At 39.1% G+C, this 18,925-nt stretch overlaps 1 protein-coding gene across 5 annotated transcripts in view; it reads left to right on the top strand.

The window, feature by feature from the left end:
* Positions 1-18,925, top strand: part of ZNF407 (zinc finger protein 407) — a 454,851-nt gene that overhangs the window by 161,246 nt on the left and 274,680 nt on the right. For all 5 annotated transcript variants that reach the window (XR_011379296.1, XM_008261471.4, XM_051851877.2 and 2 more), the window contains exon 4: positions 14,779-14,853. Coding sequence is in view for 4 of the 5 variants with exons in the window: in XM_008261471.4 (XP_008259693.3) it covers positions 14,779-14,853 (75 nt within the window). In the remaining variant the exon portion in view is untranslated. The remainder of the gene's footprint in view (positions 1-14,778; positions 14,854-18,925) is intronic.

The raw sequence follows: 18,925 nt of genomic DNA, 5'->3' as shown, positions 1-18,925 counted from the left end.
AATGCCCATAAAGGCCAGAGCTGGGCCAATCCAAAGCCAGCAACCAGGAGCTTCTTCCCGCATGGGTGCAGCGGCCCAAGGACTTGGGCCATCTTTTACTGCTTTTGCAGGCCACAGCAGAGAGCTGGATCAGAATTGGAGCTTCCGGGACTAGAACCAGCGCCCATATGGGATGCTGGCACTGGAGACAGCAGCTTTGCCTGCTGCACCACAGCACTGACTGCTTTCGCTGCTTTTCCCAGGCCGTTAGCAAGGAGCTGGATTGGAAGTGGAGCTGTGGTAGCAGGAACCACCACACACAAGGGATGCTGGTGTCCCAGATGGTGGATTTCCGTACCACACCACCACACCAGCTCCAATATGTGTGGCCTTTTGTGTCTGACTTCTCTCAGCGGGATTTTTTCATGATTCATCCATTTGAAAGCATGCATCATTCTTTTGGCAAATGTTGCATTGTGTGGATATAGCGCCGTTTATTTATGCATTCATAATTTCATGGGCATCTAGTTTATTTCTAATTTTGGGTATTATGATTAATACTTCTATGAACATTACTGCACAAGTTTTCTTGAGGACATAGGATCTGCACCGTGGGGTAAGAAGCTCTTGCCTCCTGGCTTTGGATCAGCGCAGCTCCAGCTGTTGTAGCCAATTGGGGAGTGAACCAGCAGATAGAAGACCTCTCTCTCTCCCTCTCTCTCTTTCTACCTCTGTTTCTCTCTCTGTGTAACTCTGACTTTTGAATAAATAAATAAATCTTTACAAAAAACTGGATTGTTTCTATTGAACATGAAATTTCTTTATATATTCTAGGTGTATCTTTTATTAAATATATGTTATGTAAATAATTTCCTTCCTTTTTGTGTATTTTCTTTAGGAGACCCTTAAAATTTTGATGGAACCAAATTTACAAAATTTTAAGGTGAATTTTGTGGGTTTTTTTGTGTGCTAGCAAAGATATCCTTGCCTAGTTTATGAGCACAATGCTTTCTTCTGTTAAAATTTTGGACTTCATATTTAAGGCCTGTGATCCATTTAGAGTTAATTTATGAAAGGTATAAAATGAAGGTAATTACTATTTCTTCTGGTCTTTTTACCTTTAAAATCTACTGTCATTCAAATCTTTGATTCTGTGCACATAACAATGCTTTTTTTGGAGGACCACTTTTAAGATTTTTTTCTTCATAGATTTTTATGGTTTCTGTTTGTTCATATTTTTATATCTGTATGTTTGCAGTTTTTAATCACGTTCTAGTTTTTTGTCTACTTTTTGTTAATATTCGCATTTCACCGTGCATCTTTGAACATTCTCAATATATCATGGCAGTTGAGCAACAGCTAGTACGATTTTCCTTAAAAAACTCCTTTTCTTTCAGTGCTTTAATTTTTGATGATTTTTATTCCTGTTGACCATTTTTCTTCATGTTTCATCTGTCAAAATCATTTAGTAAGATTTTTATCTCATAGTCTTTACTTTTAGACATGTGTTTTGTGCCTTTATGTCTTCCTTCTATTTTTTTGCTCACGTGGTATAATTTATAATGCTTTTTAAAGATTTATTCATTTATTTGAAAGGCAGAGTTACACAGAGAGAGAAGGAGAGAGAGAGAGGTATCAAACACTTCATACAGGTTTTGTTTTAATATTATAAAATACATTTTACATCTAACGACAAATCATAGTGTGCCCTTGATTTGTGATCCTTGAAGGTAAAGTGTCTATTTTATTTTTGTTTTGTTTATAATAAATTCAGTGCTGTCTTTTTCAACTGTCTATGGTTTTGGACAATGTTCATTATATTTTGTTAAAATATTTATTTTTTATTTATTTGAAAGAGTTAAAGAGAGATATAGAGCCAGAGAAAGAGAGAAAGGTCTTCCCATCTGCTGGTTCACTCCCCAAATGACCACAGTGGGAAGAACTGAGCTGATCGGAAGACAGGAGCCAGGAACTTCCTCCTGGTCTCCCACAGGGGTGCATGGATCTAAGTACTTGGGCCATCCTCTACTGCTTTCCCAGGCCATAGCAGAGAGCTGGGTTGGAAGAGGATTGGAAGAGGAATAGCCAGGACTCAAACCGACATCCTTATGGGATGCTGGCACTACAGCTTGGGTTTTAACCCACTGTGCCACAGCACCAGCCGCATTGTTATATTTGTTTTTAAATAACCATCATCGTATTTATTTATAAACATAATTATTCTTCATAATTGGTTACATTGTATTTTTTGTTTATCCTGATTCACAGGTTATTCATTTTTATTTCTTCATTCTGTGATAAATATCTTCTTTTAACATGTATGTGCACTTTTGTAATCCCAGTGAATTTTAAAAAATCTCAGTTCTATGTCATTTGCTAGATTTGTTATTGATTAGTTGGGAAAATTTATATTCATTCTAAAAATAGTTAACTTACTATAATGATTTTATCTGTAGCATTTTGTTTCTTTATTTTTTTCTGTTTACCATGAGTGCTTGAATGGCAGAGTGCTCTCCCTGAGTATCACCAAGCAAGGATACTACTTGTGCATTTTCGGTTTCTTTACTATGGTTCTCTTGAAAAAGCCAAAGCGCTTACCTGCTGAGAATCCAGGTGCCCTCTAGTCTCAGCCAGAGCTGATAATGTCTGCAGTCTGTACTCATACAGCTACCAGGACCCATTAATGAACCATTAATTGGTTTTGTAGGGACAGGTGTTGAGGTACAGTGGGTTAACATGCTGCTTGGGATGGCTGCATCCCAAATTGGGGTGCATGGGATCCAGTCTTGCCTCTACTTCCCATCCAGTGTTTTGTTAATGTGCACCCCAAGATACAGGAGATGATGACTTACTTCCTTGGATCTTTGCTACCCACAAGGGAAATCTGGCTGGAACTGCCGATTTCCTGACTTTGCCTCACCCAGCCTGGCCCAGCCTCAGCTGTTGAATGCATTTGTGGAGTGAATATGTGGATCTCTTCTCTCCTGCTCTACCAGTCTTCCTCCTTCCCTCCCTCCCTCTTTCCTTCTTTCTATTGGTTAGCTTTGCAAAAAAGGCTTTGCGCGTGGACTGGAGGGAGGGTGAGGTGGAAAGTATCACTGTGCTTCTAAATCTGTATATATGAAATATGCTCACCTTATATAAGTAAAAAATTCATTGAAAGTACATATTATAAAAGCTGTGCATGCATTTCAAAATTTTTTACACCAAAATAAACTCACTTTATAACTCCAGAATATAAAAAAGTTTGTAATCTGTAACACATTATATTTTGATTTTAGTTATTGTAGAAAAACAAATGCAAACCTATCTAAAACTTATTTGCTTATGTTTATATGTGTATATGTCAGAATACAAAAGTACACATAATTCCTCCTAGTTGAGATTATATTGCATGTAACATTTTTCCTTTTAAATTTCATAGATCATGAAGTTTTCTGTACTTTTAATTAGTGCATAACATTCTACATAATTATGTCACACTACTATTAGCATTTAGAGTATTCTCACTTTTAGAGTGTAGAGTGTTTGTTTCTTTACAGATATATTTTTGAGCACATATTCTAAAAATTGGAATAACTGGTTCAGAATCATTACTGAAGACTATTAAGTTCTTGCTTAGCGTTTGTTGCTGTATCCAATTCAGAAAAGGTTGGTGAGCTTTGGTGCAGTATGAACAAGTTTGTAAAAGGATGTGTCCTGATGGCATGTGGAATGAATGGCAGTGGATTGCAGCTTGCAGCTGTAGCACTCTGCTTCATAGCTTGGACTAGTTTAATTAATGTTGGAAGAGAAAAGTCTTGTCGTGATGGTGGAAATAGTGAAGAAACAGTTGATGATTTGCAAGCATGAGGGTGAAGTTGTTAAATTGGGAAGGTGGTACAACTGACAGAATTGGGAAGTCTGCGAGAGACCACTGCTGAGGAGACATCATCACTGCATGTGGGATGTTTTGCGATACCTCCAGTTCAAACAGGAAAAAATGCCTAACAGTGGTCCCGGGTGGGGATAACATCAGTATCAGAGTCCCTCTCAAAGGGTTACACAGGAATTGAATTATACCTTTGAACCAAGAATGAAAATAGCACCATTGGAGGATGAGGAGAGGAACAAGAATCCACAATAGTGAGAAGCAGGAGGTGATCGGAAATGGCTTGGATGACTTCCATTAGAGTCAAGATAGGACAGAGTTGAAGAAAAAATGATGCATTTACGTTATAGAAGGATTGTTTGGATGGAAAGTTTTCCTACCAGAGCTAAGGTGTTGCTTATCATGTTGGGGAGGGGTCGCTCTCCTTTCTCTTTGCAATTCTGTAGGCCACCTGCAGTCCTTTGTTCATGGCCCCATGGTTCCTCTTCAGATAGCCTCTGTTCCTGTTTTCTTGGATTTCTTCCCTCTCTCTGCTTCTCCGCTTCCACTTCCACTTCCATAAGGATCTCTGAGATCAAATCAGATCTACTTGGATAATCCAGTGCAACCTACCTATGTTAAAGTTAGGTGATTCATCAGGTTAATGCCCTGGCCTGAAGTGCCAGCATCCCATATGGGCGCCAGTTCTCGTCCAGGCTGCTCCACTTCTGATTCAGCTCTCTGCTATGGCCTGGGAAAGCAGTAGAAGATGGCCCAAGTGCTAGGGCCCCTGCACCTATGTGGAGACCTAGAGGAAGTGCCCGGCTCCTGGCTTTGGATTGGCACAGCTCCGGCTGTTGTGGCCATCTGGGGAGTGAACCAGCAGATGGAAGACCTCTCCCTCTCTCTGTCTCTCCTCTCTCTGTGTAACTCTGACTTTCATATAAATAATTAAATCTTTAAAAAACAAAGTTAAGTTTAACAACCTGAATTCAATTTGCACCCTTCATTCCACTTTGCTATTTGACTAAGCATGGTATTAGTTTTGTTGATTAGTATGTGATGTCTTTCACTGGTCACTGGTCATGTGATATGATGTTATTAGGAAAATGACACTGGTTGCTATATTAAGATCTACAATTCATCCTTTATAAGTATGTCATTAAAATTGTAATTCATATACAAAACTGTACTATAAAAATATTCTATTCATATACTGTCATCTTTAGAATGGTCACACTTTAGTAATCATAAGAAAGATAAACTAAGCAAGATAGGAAAACACTTCTGTTTTTAATGACAAGTGACATTTCTTCAATACAAGATTACACTCTTTATAATTGTGTGTTTTGTACTTATGGGAAAATGAATTATGATCATTTTTGCAATTTCATTATTTTATGTTCTCTTTGCACTTTCCCTTAGCTCTGTAGGATTTATTATAAGAATAGATTGCTGCTTCCCAATATGTGCAGCTGATGAAAACTAAGTTGTTTACTTGGCACTGATGTTCTGCTCAGAGAAAATAAGTTAAATTCGATCTGGAAGCAGGGGAAACCTTCCAGGTTCCAAACTGTGGTGATGAGAGATTTTAGTGCTTCGTCAGCTGTGATTTTTAGATATAGATCTTGTTTCCCACTGCTCAGTGCAGACGTGGTCCTTCTAGATATCTGTTTTTATGACCCGGACTTAAACCCTTTAATTTAGAGACTGTATTTTATTCATCTTTGTATATTCTGATTCTAGGTGTATAAGGGTATCTCAGATTGTTCATGGAAAAATGAAATTAACAGATAAGTTTATTTTGTCGCATACGTTTCTGAAATCTAGGCTTAGTTTTTTACCGATTCCCACTTTTCATGAACTTTTGATGATACAACATATGCATGGATTTAAAATTATTTTGTACTAAAGTAAACTTTTTTAAAAAATATTTTTATTTATTTGAAAGACAGAGTTACAGAGAGGCAGAGGCACAGTGAGAGGGAGGGATCTTCTATCCAGGGGTTCACTCCCCAGATGCCTGCAATGGCCAGAGCTGAGCTGACCTGATGAAGCCAGGAGCCAGGAGCTTCTTCTGGGTCTCCCACGCGGGTGCAGGGGTCTAAGCAAATGGGCCATCTCTCAGTGCTTTCCCAGGCCACAGCAGAGAGCTGGAGCAGAAATGGAGCAGCTGAGTCTCCAACCGGCATCCATAAGGGATGCTGCTTCAGGCAGCAGCTTTACCCACCATGCCACAGTGCCAGCCCCAATAAACACTTTTAATTGAATTTTCCAGAAACTTTTTGAAATACCCTGTGTGTCTGTAGTGGTACTTATGGTTATAACAGGTATGGGAGTAAATATTACATGTTTATTATGTTATGAAATGCATATTATTATCACTACACTGTAAATTAGGAAGGAGATATTAGTTGATTTTTATTTTTTAAGATTTTATTTTATTTATTTGAGAGGTAGAATTACAGAGACAGGGAGAGACAGAGATACAGGTCTTCCATCTGCTGGTTCACTCCTCAAGTGACCACAACAGAGCCAGAGCTTCTTCTGGATCTCGCACATGGGTGTGAAATCGGACAAGACCCTCAGGCTAGCCCTGAGCTGATTTTTTAAGAAGTGTCAGGCTCCCCTTTGTGGTCAATGGGAGAGTGGGGATCTGATCTCCTCTACTGCCTCTCATTACAGTTCTATACTAGGTTTTGAGATGTGTCAGATCCTGCAAAGTTCCTGCCTCTGCACCAGCATTGCAGTGGTCTGAATATCTGTGTCTCCCCAGATTCATATGATGATACCTAACCTGCAGTGCAGGGCTTTCAGGAGGGTGGAGCCCAGCCCTGGCCAGGCGCCATCCTGAGAAAGTCAAACAGAAGAAACCTGCTCCGGAGAACACGTGGAAGGCACAGCTGAAGGAATGAGTCTTCACACACTGAGTTTATTGGTAGCATGAGCTTTACCTCTGCCTTCATTATTTTCTGTTGTGTGCATTGTAAATGATCCAGTCCAAGGTATTTTGTTTTAATAGTCCAGACTTAAGTGTTTTCTAAACTGTTTTTTCTAAAGTAAGTTTTCTGAACTCCTCAACCAGTACTCTTTTGTTGGTAATATTCTTACTATTATCCTGCAAAACAGTCATCTGTAGAATACCTGTTTGGCAAATGCTGAGAATCTGGATGACTTTCTTGTTTGGAACTTTGCTTGTTTTCTTAGTTCTCTCCAGTTTGTCCTTAGTCCTCTAGTACTGTTTCTCCACTTTTCTGTGTTTCTTCATTCCTTACTACACAGATCTTTGCAGATCTGGAACCTGCATCCACAACCCAGTTTGAGGGTCATACCCCGTTGGACTCTCTCAACACCATTTAGAAAACTGCTTCTGGACCAAGTACATGGAATGCCCAGTACCTTATTATTCATCATCTGTCTCCTGTTCCTTATTCTTTTGTTGTAAACCTTTGGTCTCAGTGCTTATTGATGGTATTCAAACATGTAAATTTCTTGACTGGCATTTGAATTAAAGCATATTGAATTGTTCCTATGAACATAGATTTCCTTAATAAACACACAGTATGATAGGCATTTCTTCCTTTTTTTTTTTTTAAGATTTATTTATTTAAAGGCAGAGTGGCAGACAGATGAAGAGAGAGACAGATCGTCCATCCTCTATTCACTTACTAAATGTTTGCGAAAAGTGGTTCTGGGCCAGGCCAAAGCCAGGAGCCTAGAACTCCATTCATTTCTCCTTACATGTGTGGCAGGAGCTCACGTACTTGGTCCATCTTCCACTGATTTCCCAGCCCGTTAGCAGGGAGCTGAATCTGAAATGGAGCAACCAGAACTGGAACAGCACTCATATGGGATGCCTGCCTTGCCAGCTTAACCCTGTCCCTGGAAGCTCCTCTTTTTGCAACCTTGGAGCCTTGTTCTGGAGAGGCACTGCTCAGTGTCAGTGAGGTTGAACATTGGTGGTAATGATTATTTTTTGAACTTTTGAGTTTAAGGCTCGTTAATAGCTAAATGTGAGAAACACTTCAGAATGCCAAGAATAGGTGCCATTCTTTACATGGTACAGGATCTTCATTACAGTCCTAGTAAGTTGGAACAGTGGGTGGGTAGGGTTGCCCCAGGGCACCTGGTAGACTGGGACATTGCCTAGCTAAGTTTGATGCAGATTCCCCAGGTCAGCCCAGAAAGACAAGTGTCCTAACTGAGAAGTCCCCGGAACCACAAGGAAGCTCACCCTAGGGAGGAAGATGCTAAAGTTATGGTGAGCCCTCAGGTTATAATTGTGTGGCAGCAGTCTTCTGACTGCCTCCTTATAGGGCCGGTGCTCAATACATCTAACTCTGCTCACTCTAACTGACCACTGGTGAATTCTTTCACCACCCTTGACACTGGCATCAATCAGTGGCTTCGTTAATTTTAGGCCATGGGAAAATGAGAAGATAAATATCTTGGTGCAAAAGTTTTTGTTGTGCATATGTTACTTTTTCATAATTTTCCTAATTTGTATACATCTCTTATGTGAATTTTTATGAGGAAACCAAAGGCTCGTAGTTAAGCAACAGTTGTCTGAGTTCACAAAAAGTAATTGGTGTAGCAGTGACTCCCACACCTGGGGAGCTGAGAGCCAGAATTGCACCCTGGGAGTGTCAGTAGTGTCCTGTGCCTGAACCTTACCTCAGGGGGACCACGTTTGGGGAGCACCTGTGATCCTGTGGTGTTTGCTGCAGGCATAATGGCACTTGATGGGAAAGTGAGAGCTTTCTGTAGCTGCTAGAAAAGAAGGGAGGGAACTGCCATGCGATGGAAGGCAAGAGACAGACCTGTACCTCAGAGCAAACAGCAAGTGCAGTGCTTGGCTAGAGCGACATCTGAAGCCTGAGAACAGGGCGGAATTATTGATGATGTGGTTTTACATGTAGATATTTTTCTTAGGAGACTTGCATAAACACTGAAGGCAGTAAGTACGATTTTCTTTTAAGCCTAAGTTAAAATTCAGAACTTTCATTCATTGAGCCATTCATATTCCCAGTTAGTGAAAATTATTATTTTTATTTTTTGTGAAAAGTCATTTTTAATTGAGTCCAGCTTAATTAAATACTACAGTTTGGGGAGGGAGCAAATGAGAACTTTTGGTGTGTGACTGCATACCATGGTTGTTTGTGCTGGGTCATCATTGTTCGCTGGCTGCTGTTACACAGTCTGGGGTCCTGTGTTCTTTTTGTTCCCTGCCCCCTTCCTTGAGGAGTGATATAAGCAGAAATAGTATCTGATTTACATCGGTCTGTGTGAATACTTGTTGGTGTCATGATAAATGACCCTCATGCAATGGCTGATACAGTCTGAAGTGGTGTATTGATCAGGTCTTTGCATTTGGCTTTTCCAGGTATCTTACATACATGAAGCAAAATGCTATTTTGAAGTTGCTATGCATATTTACTTAGGGTATTAACTGAGCTGATCCAGAATGGAGCTTTTTTGAGATGCAGTCATTCAAATGACTGTCTGTCTTTTATCCCTGGATGTGACCCTGTCACTTGCAGGTTTGCAATGAGAGCATCACTGGTACCAGGGTTTATTGGGAAGACGCCTGGATGTGCCCTCATGACACGTGTGCTTGCGTGCGCTGTTTGCTTTAATTCTCACACACCCCTGCGAGATATTTTAGTTGTTTTTTTACCTGGAGAAACTGAGACTGGGGATGTGTGTAGCACCTGCGACATAATGTGGTTCCCAGTACTCGAGCCAGGACCGGACCTCTGCCTCTCCTGCACTGCCCTGCCTGCTCTTGGACGTCACTGTTCTGGGGGGGCAAACGTCCTTCGGTCAGCAGTGTCATCATTTGTCACAAGGCGACAGGAAGAGGGCCGGAATGTTTTGTGTTCAGGAGACTTTCACTCTGTTTCTCAAGTAAGCTTTGCCTGCTACCCTTGTTTCCTGTTGGTCATTTTTTAATTTTCCATCTCTGCAGCAGAGATTGAAAACGATGAGTCACGTGACTGGTTCTCTTGTCGTTTCACTGAGTAATATCCTCTCTGCCTGCTCTACGGGAAGAGCCTGGCCTTGCGGTGGGACGGGAGTGGTGAGGAGGGCAGGCTGGGTCACTGCCAGTTGTCAGGACTGTCTGGGCAATGGAATGTGTGCTTGTCAGAGTGTATATGATGGGCAGTTGTCTTAAAGACAGTCTTTCCCTTGCTGTGTTGGTATGTTTATGTGAGCTTAAGACCAAATACTTCATAAGGATTTCATCATCAGAAATCCTCACATAGTTGGAAATGATATCCTGTAGGCTGTGAGGCACATTTGACCTTATTATAAAGATGAGAGAAACAAGGAAAAACAGCCCAAGTTCAGGAAAGCATCCTGCTGCAGCTTCCTCTCTGAGTGTTTGGAGAGATTGCTGTGCAAACCTGACTTTTGGCCCCTGCATTGAACACTCTTACACCCACGCGTGAGCAGGGAGATGCTAGCCTGTCATAGCTCTGTATTTCTGGTAGTCTAGTATTTACTTTAATGGAATAGTTAGATCAACTCCCATGATTCTCAAAATATAGACACTTGTACTTAGCCACATGCATTACATCCCAAGCTGTCCCGTGGATGCCTGAAACTGCAAAGTCCCAAACTGAATGGAGTATATATTAAGTTTGTTCCTATCTATCTATCTATCTATCTATCTGGCACAGGAAGAGAAGAACAATGAAAATAAAACATAATTATGATTATTTCATTATAAAATTATTTCAACTTTATGAATTTTGGTTATTTCTTATAATTTTAGAGTGCAGTTGCCCATAGGTAATGGAAGCCCAGTGACTGAAACGGCACGTAAAGCAGGTCCACTGTAATTTAGTGATGTCAGCTGGAAGGACCAAAGGAAGAAGTTTTTATTATACTACATTGAGTGAAGGAAAATCATTTTGAAATAAATTGGAATAAGTTAAATTAATTTCTTTTGATTTTTTTTGTTCATATTTAAAGTAGAAGTCTATAGCTGGGATGCAAATCGTAGTACTGTATTGCTCTTTTGACACTAAAACCAATTAAAGTGATTTTTTTTTTTTTTTTTGTGAATTTGATCACTCTCCTAAAGCTAAACTAAGACCCCTGATTTTTCAAGGAGGCTAAATAAATAAAACAGATTTAGTCATTTCATAGGGTGGGTGGTTTCCTCTTATACAGCCCCTTTTTCTTTTGCAAATTCATATTTTATTTCTTTTTTAAAGATTTGTTTATGTACTTGAAAGGCAGAATTACAGAGAAGGGAAGTCACAGATGCCTTGCATCCACTGGCTTATTTCCCAAATGGCCACAATGGCTGGAGCCGGCCCAGACCAAAGCTGGGAGCCGGGAACTCCATCCGGGACTCCCATGTGGGTGGCGAGGGCCCAAGTATTAGGGCCATCTTCCGATGCTTTCCCAGGTGCACTAGCAGGGATCTGGATTGGAAGTGGAGCAGCTGGGACGTGAACCAGTGTTTACATGGGGTGCAAGTGTTGGAGGTGGGTAAAGTGATGTTTCTATCAGGTACTTATAGTTACCTGCACATGGATCAATCATATATAGAGACTCCCATTTAAACAACTGTAATTTAAAGGTGTTTCTGCAGATGTAGACCACCTCAGTGAAAACGGTTCTGGCAAGAATCCCACCTTGACCACGACAGCCCACCTCTTGTCTGGCTTGCCTTTAGAGGTTCACCAGACTTACTCCAAGAATTCATCCCAAACTGATTGCCTTCAGACTAGTTCTCTTTCTCCCGAATGAAAACCCCTTCTCTGCCAGACTTCTCATCTGTGCTTACGGAAATCGTGTTACCCTAATTAACAACACAGATCCCAGGTCTGGCCAGTCGTGTCCTCTACTTGTAGCCCTTGGTCCTGGCCACTGTCTGCCTGGATTGTAAGAGTTAATTGATTAACCCCTCCCCCCCGCCCACTTCTTTCTCTTGCTCTCTGTATTCTAAACAGAAAAGTGAGAGTAACTCTTAAAATGTAAGTTGAACAAATCACTTCACTATTTTCCTCTTCACTTGCTGTACTCTAAAACTGTGTCACCTCTTGTGTGTTGTGAGACCAGCCCCCAGCTCCCTGCAATGTGTCTATAGTGACCCCTGTTGGCTGGGGTTGCCCCTCTTCCCTTGGACGTCACCAGCCTGTGCCACCAGGTGCAGAAGGGCAGTGCACTCTGCTGATACTCCCTGTCCTCCCCCGTGTGCTCCTCCGTCTGCCATGTTTACAGGCCGTGCAGTTTGCTCCCCCTGCCCCCAAGTCTGTTTTCTTCACTAGGTTTCCCTGTTGGCATCTGGGACTTTTATGAGGCTCATGTATGTACCACAGCTGTGTAGAACTATTCGTTGTGTACCAGTGGATTTTTAGTAAATGTGGAAGCAAATGTGTACACAACTGGTTAGCTGCATCCAGGAAGCGGGAGGTTGCGGCCTGTGCCACTTCTCCCTCTTGTTCAGCCGAAGCTTGGAGTGAAAGCTCCAGGAAGCCGTTGCTCTGATGGTCTGATCAGAGCAGTCGGAGCAGAGCCCGCCTGTGGCTTGCACGCAGGAAATGAACCAGTGAACGAGCTGAGACAGGCCGTGAAGGTATAACGGCATGAGTCTTTTTTAGGACCATAGCATTTTAGATTGGAAATAATTTTTGGTAGTATTTGGGTACAATTTCTAAAAATTACTGTGTTCAAAATATGCAAACAATATAGGTCAAATGATGAAATGATAGTTAACAGTATAGTTAAAATATGGTTAAATGACCCTTCAATGGTCGCATGTTGCTGGCAATTTTATCTTCCCATAGACTGGAATTTTACATCAGTCATGTTTGCCTTACATTTTTTTTTTTTTTTGGACATACAGATATCTCTTTATTAAGCTGATTTTAATTCCTTTCTTTTTTTTAACTTTTATTGAATAAATTTAAATTTCCAAAGTACAACTTTTTGAATTATAGCGGCTTTTCCCCCCATAACATCCATCCCCTTACATTTTAATGTGGATAATATTGATGCTTTTACTTTGGGTCAGATATAAAGAATTGGTATTTATGTTGTCAAATTTTGGATGAACAAATATGTTGTGTTTGAATATAACTGACCCATGTTTTAGCCTTACAGACTTTTCCCTGTAAAAGATTATTATCCCTCTAAATACTAAATGTTAGCGACCTTCAGCAGCTGTTGGGACTTTATGTTAGGAACAAGTTTTCCTTCTCTATTTGTTTTCCCGTCTGTTCCTCTGTGCAGTGCAGTAGTTTTGCTTCAGTTCTTAAAACAAAATATTTTAATAATTTCTTCTGTTAAAAACTGCACTGTGGTTTCTAAATTCAGATCTCTTAAATTATGCTTGGTCGTGTAAATAAGCTGTGCTTTGCAACTTTGGGTTTTTAACCTTTGCTCTTTGCTATTAGTGTTATGTTTTTTTAATTATAGGAAAATACAGGACAGTAGGGAAGTTATGACTTAAATGGACTTTTGTTATTACTGTATTCTTTTTTAAGGGAATGAAAAATGTTATTTATTTTGTTCAAATCGAGCAGAAACAAAAATAGAATATCTTGTACTGTTAATTTTTGCTCAGCAGTTAATATTATCACAGTTTGATTCTTTGTGATAATCATCTTTCCACTTGGTGATTGATGATGCGATTAGTTATTTATAATTTGTCCATAGTAGTTATTACATAATATATTAAACAGAATGAATATTGTACATTGTATATATGTAGACTATAACAGTAATGAAGTCATAGTCATTTAAAGAAATGCAAGCATATCCTTGTGGCCCTACAACAGATTCTTTGATGTGTGACAATAAACAAAATAGGCCAGACTGATCAAGGACAGAAGCATTCCCATGCTTAACAATGGTTCTGTTCTTGGCTTTGCTGGAAGACTCTCATGAGGATGCAGTCTTACGTCTTGTATTGTCCATTTGTGTAAATGCATCCAGATGAATTCCGTGTTTCGTGTTAAGAATCTTATAACATGCCAATTTGATTTGTAGCCCTTCATATCATAGAATGCTAATTAAAATCATATTTTTGCATATGTCATGCCTCTCATGTACATATGCAAATAGATTCTGTTGCCTTTCAGCTATTAGTAATTAACTTTATGAAGGACAGCTGTAATACATAATTAACAAAAATGTTTGCTAGCCCTTTTATACTGAAAGTTACAACAGTAAATTTTTTTTCGCTTATCAAGAGAGCCGTTTTAGTCTGATGCTTCTGAATGAGATCTAAGTTGTTTTAAATAATCACATGATGTAATTAAATTGGTGTTGTACTGTGTTCCCTGGAAGAAGGGTGCTCCATGTACTGCCTGCTGATTCCCGTCCGTTTCATTTTTATGTCAACAAAATGGAATTAAGGGAGCTGATTTGTGTATACATTAAGATAGTATGTCAGGTAATACTTTTTGTTTTTTTAGTCATTGAGATCTTCCTTGTACTTCAATGCTGGAGATACAGTAAACATTTATATCATTTAAAAAAAAAAACTCTCTTTAAATTATTGCCATGTTTTTAAGGAAGCTTCATGAAAGCTATTCATTTTCTCTCTTATAATGCGTCAAATATTTAATACTATCATGATTAAAGTGTGAGATGGGCTGGGGGCACTGTATGTTCTATGGTGATCCTGCTCTATCTTTCTCACAACCAGCTGTGGAGACAGTGACTGGAGAACTACAGTCATTGTTTTGGTCTTTGGGACACTGTTGCCAAACGCAAGTATGAAAATGAACCAGTCAGTTTGGATGAAATTATTTACTGTTGTGATAATATGTTTACTTTGTATGCAAGTGAATTGTTCAAGAGAACAGTTGTTCAAGTGCAATATACTTTTTCATGCTATATCCACATATATGTATTAAGTAGTTTTTGTATAGATTTCTAGCACACTCATGTTTTAGATCCATAATTTCTTTTTTTTTTCCTCTTAGGGTTGCATTTGTAATGAAGAAGCATTTAAATACGCATCTACTAGGCAAACATGGAGTTGGCACCCCAAAAGAAAGGTAACTTCCATTTACTTTTTTTTTCACTTAAGTAGAATTACATTTTCATTTTAGTCTTTGTTTAATGAGAGGACTTCTAGAATTTTTATCAAGTCAATTCATGTTTTGCATTTCTGATACTCTGCTTGAGTATCAAATGTGTGTCATTCTCCCACAAAATTTTAATCACATAGCTTAATTAAACAAAAATTGAAATCTAAAAATATTTGAAAGGACATGGAGGCCTTTGAACCTTTACAACAAGCTTCAAGGAGTAGGAGAGTTGAAGTGGATGGAACTGACTTCTCTAAATACATTAGGGTTGCTAAAACAAATGTAGGAGACTAATCTTTGTATTTTTTATGTATTTTTTCTTTGGAGTTTCGAGATAGTATTTTTGAATTCTTACTGTAGACTTAAACGTTGCTGATGCTACAAAAGAAGTAAATCTTGTGTCATTCCCAAAGTAATACTATAGTTGCCATGTCATGAAAAATAACACTACAATTATTATGTCATCAACTGCCAGGTCTCCTTTGTTTTCTTCTTGCTACTGTATCATAATTAGCTTCATCACATCGACTTAATGATATTAGGTGAACTGAAACAGAGCAGTGTCAGCTACCAGGTGAGCTTGGCCACTTCTGAAATCGGGAAAAAGTGCAGCCCACTCAGGAGGAGTGTGAAAAACTGTCTTCCTGCTTAAAGTCAGCCTAGATTTTCAGCTTCCTTCAGACTCTCCTAGATAGTATCCCAACATTTTGCAGATGTATTTTGGAAAGTTTGCTTTCTTAATGCTTATTTTTTATTGATATATTAAAATATCAAAAATGACACAGTAGCTTCTGCTTTGAGGTCTGAGGCCTCTTCAGCCATATTTGTAAATGTTTTGTAGTCTCTTCAAAAAATCTAAAATGCTCTTGCCTTATTTTCTCTGTGAGGAATTTAACTTTTCCAAGGGAGGTGACATATTTTCTTTAATATTATAGTATGAACAGAGTTTAATGTTAATATATTGGGATATTTCATGTGCTTCCTTTTTACTTACACTTTTGGTTTGCCATACTGTGTTTAACTAAACATAACATACTGTATATAACACTGTATTTAATAATTGTGGCCATGATGTATGCATTGAACATGTCACGTATATTTTCAAGTTTTAAATAATTTTGTATTTAAAAAAATAATAATTTAGGCCTTGTCCAAGTTATGTCTCCTACGTGTTTATGTAAGTGGAAACAATACTTATTTTTCATTATATTCCATTTGTTTCCAGATGCATTATCTCAGTTTATAATTCTGTGACCTTCTAGCCCTGAGTTATCATTGTACCTGTAAGGACTCATATCCAGAATTACTGCTGGGTTCATAACTAATAAATGCTGGAACTGGCTCTTAATTTCAGCACACATTTGAACACAAATAGTCTAGGTCAGATAAGTAATAAAAAGACAAATGTTTCCCAATATTACCTTTAAATAGTATGTTTTAAACCCATATATATCATTTTAGTTTTTAATTTTGGAATTTTATTGAAGTGTTTGTTCATATTATTTCATGAATAGGAAACGATCTCTCAATTGTGTATGTATATATATAAGTATATATGTATGTGTGTATCAAACACCTTAACATTAGTAATACCTCCTGTATGCTAGGAGAGGAGTTTGAGAAATTAAATGCATGCTGCTTGAATTTTTTATGGGTTGAAGGCCATTTTTTCTTGCCTTTACTCATTTCAGTCCCAAGTATATGGACTACAGAGGTAAGAGATTCAGTGTCTTTCTCCCCTTAGGCACGGTCAGCTTTTCCCATACATCAATACTACTTCTGTCCTAAAATCAGGGAAGGAAGCCCGAATACGTCTCAGTGCACACCCATCTTCTGCATTATTGCTTTAGGTAGTCCAGGCTGCAGTGTTCACCTACCACAGGTGGGGAACCTTTTGTCTGCCATCGGCTGTTTGGATATTTATCACATCATTCGTGGGCCATACAAAATTATCAGCATAAACATTAGCCTGCTGTAGATTCATTAAATTTCAAGCCCATTCATAGGGTTGCCTTGGCAGGGCCAGACCCAGGGATTTCTCAGGCCTTGTGTGGTCTTTGGATTGGATGTTCCCCACCCCTGAAGCCCAACATCTTTGAATTGTTTTTGCTATTCAGAGTTCTTTGTTTCAGAGGATTCCTTGTTATGCAGTGCCTATTCCTATGGCATGTTCCCTAGTAATACTGAATTGGAGGTCTAACACTTTGACCACAATATAATTTTGCAGTAGATGGCTGCGGCTGCCGAAGACCGCAATTTAAGTGGCATCATCTGGCACAGGAGGGAGGCTCCTCCCTCCTTCCTGTTTGTGATTTTAGGAAGCAGGGAAACTCTTTTTGTTTCTGTTGTTGTTGTTTCAGAGATTCATTAAAAAAAGATTTACTCATTCATTTAAAAGGCAGAGTTACAGAGAGAGAGAGAGAGGGAAAGACCGAGAGACATCTCCTGTCCATTGGTTCACTGCCCAAGTGACTGTGGTGCCAGGAGCCAGGAGCTCCATATGGTCTCCCATGTGGGTAGAGGGCCCATCTTCCACTGCTTTCCCAGGCACATTCGCAGGGAGCTGGATCAGAATTGGAGCAGCCAGGACTCAAACCAGAACCCATATGGGATGCCAGCATTGTAGGCTTAACCTGCTGTGCCACGGGCTGCGCCAGGTAAACTCTTTATTAGCATGCGGAACCATCAGTTTGGGCATAACTGTTCTCTGAATGAAGTTAAACATTTTCCTTACCCACTTAAAACATTGATGCCTTGGGTATAATTTTGCAAGCTTGCTATATTTTAATCTGTTCAGGAGAGTATAATCAGTTTCTTTTAGTGTTTTGAATTTGATTCTTTCCTCTAAAGCATTGCGTATTATATCAAATGGTAATAGAAGTTAACTAAATAGGTTGTGACAACTAAGTTAATAATGCATTTTGTTTGCAAGTGTTTAGGTCTTTTGTTTTGAAGGATGTATGCAAAAATGATAATTCAAAAAATAAATTTATATGGTTGAACGGTAATGTTTGATGAACAGTAAGTTTTATCAGTATAACTCTTAATTGGAAGTAGAAAATGAATTGTTTCCAAACACTTTCATTTGAGACTCGATGAATACCTGGGCTAAGAACGTACTGTTTTTGTCTTAAAATTTGGATTAACTGATTTTAAGTTGGTATATTATATTATGTCTGCAGTCCTGCACACATAAATACGAACAAGTAAGTGTACATACAATTCACGTTCTAAAATGACTAATTAATTTGCAAGTTCATTCTAAAGCATACCTTTTTTTAGAAGTCATTCTCTTTGTAGCATGAGTAAGCCGAAGTATCTTTGTGACTCTGAATTTGCTAGTAGTAATCCAGAACAGGGGCTTATCCAAAGCTCTCCCCTTAGAACGAGCAGAGTAAGTCCCTCTTCTTTGAAAGCCACGTGCGTGATGGTGGAAAGGCCTGGCATTGGCAGTCAGCTGGGCTATGAGTGACTGTCTCTAAGTAGAAGGCAGTGGCTTCCAGGAGTCTCTCATCTGCTGCATTCCGCTTGTGCTCTGAGGGTTACTAGGCAATAATCCTTCCTGGTAGCGTCTCTTGAAGATGGCCTCACTCACAAAACCATTCTACCAATAAAGGATTTAAGGCTGGATGAGTTCATTATAAAGAATAAACTTTAAATCATCTCATAGCCAATAACATGTACCCATATTTTTACAAATGAATATCCAGATATCAGCTCTTAGTTTTTTTTCAGTGAAGCCAATTTTGGGGGGAGCTTAAGAAAGTGTGTACTTTCAGGTGGTGCCTTATTGTCAGCATCCTGTTGAGGGGTTCAGGCCCATACCAGTACGCTCAGGACTAATGGGATTTTCCTCAGATTTTTGCAGATTCGCGAGCCCTGAAATTTGTGCAGGCCTCTCCCCTGTTATCAGACACATGGGATTTGGGGTTAACCTTTTTCTTTATATATATACATATATACATATATATATATATATATATATGTATAACACCTTTGATCTTATTAACAAGTAAAATCTTTCTTCCACCTGTTCTTT

Source organism: Oryctolagus cuniculus, chromosome 10 (genome assembly GCF_964237555.1).
Source record: "Oryctolagus cuniculus chromosome 10, mOryCun1.1, whole genome shotgun sequence".
Taxonomy (NCBI): Eukaryota; Metazoa; Chordata; class Mammalia; order Lagomorpha; family Leporidae; genus Oryctolagus; species Oryctolagus cuniculus.
The sequence above is the reverse complement of the archived record's forward strand: the minus strand, read 5'-3'. Positions and strand labels throughout refer to the sequence as shown.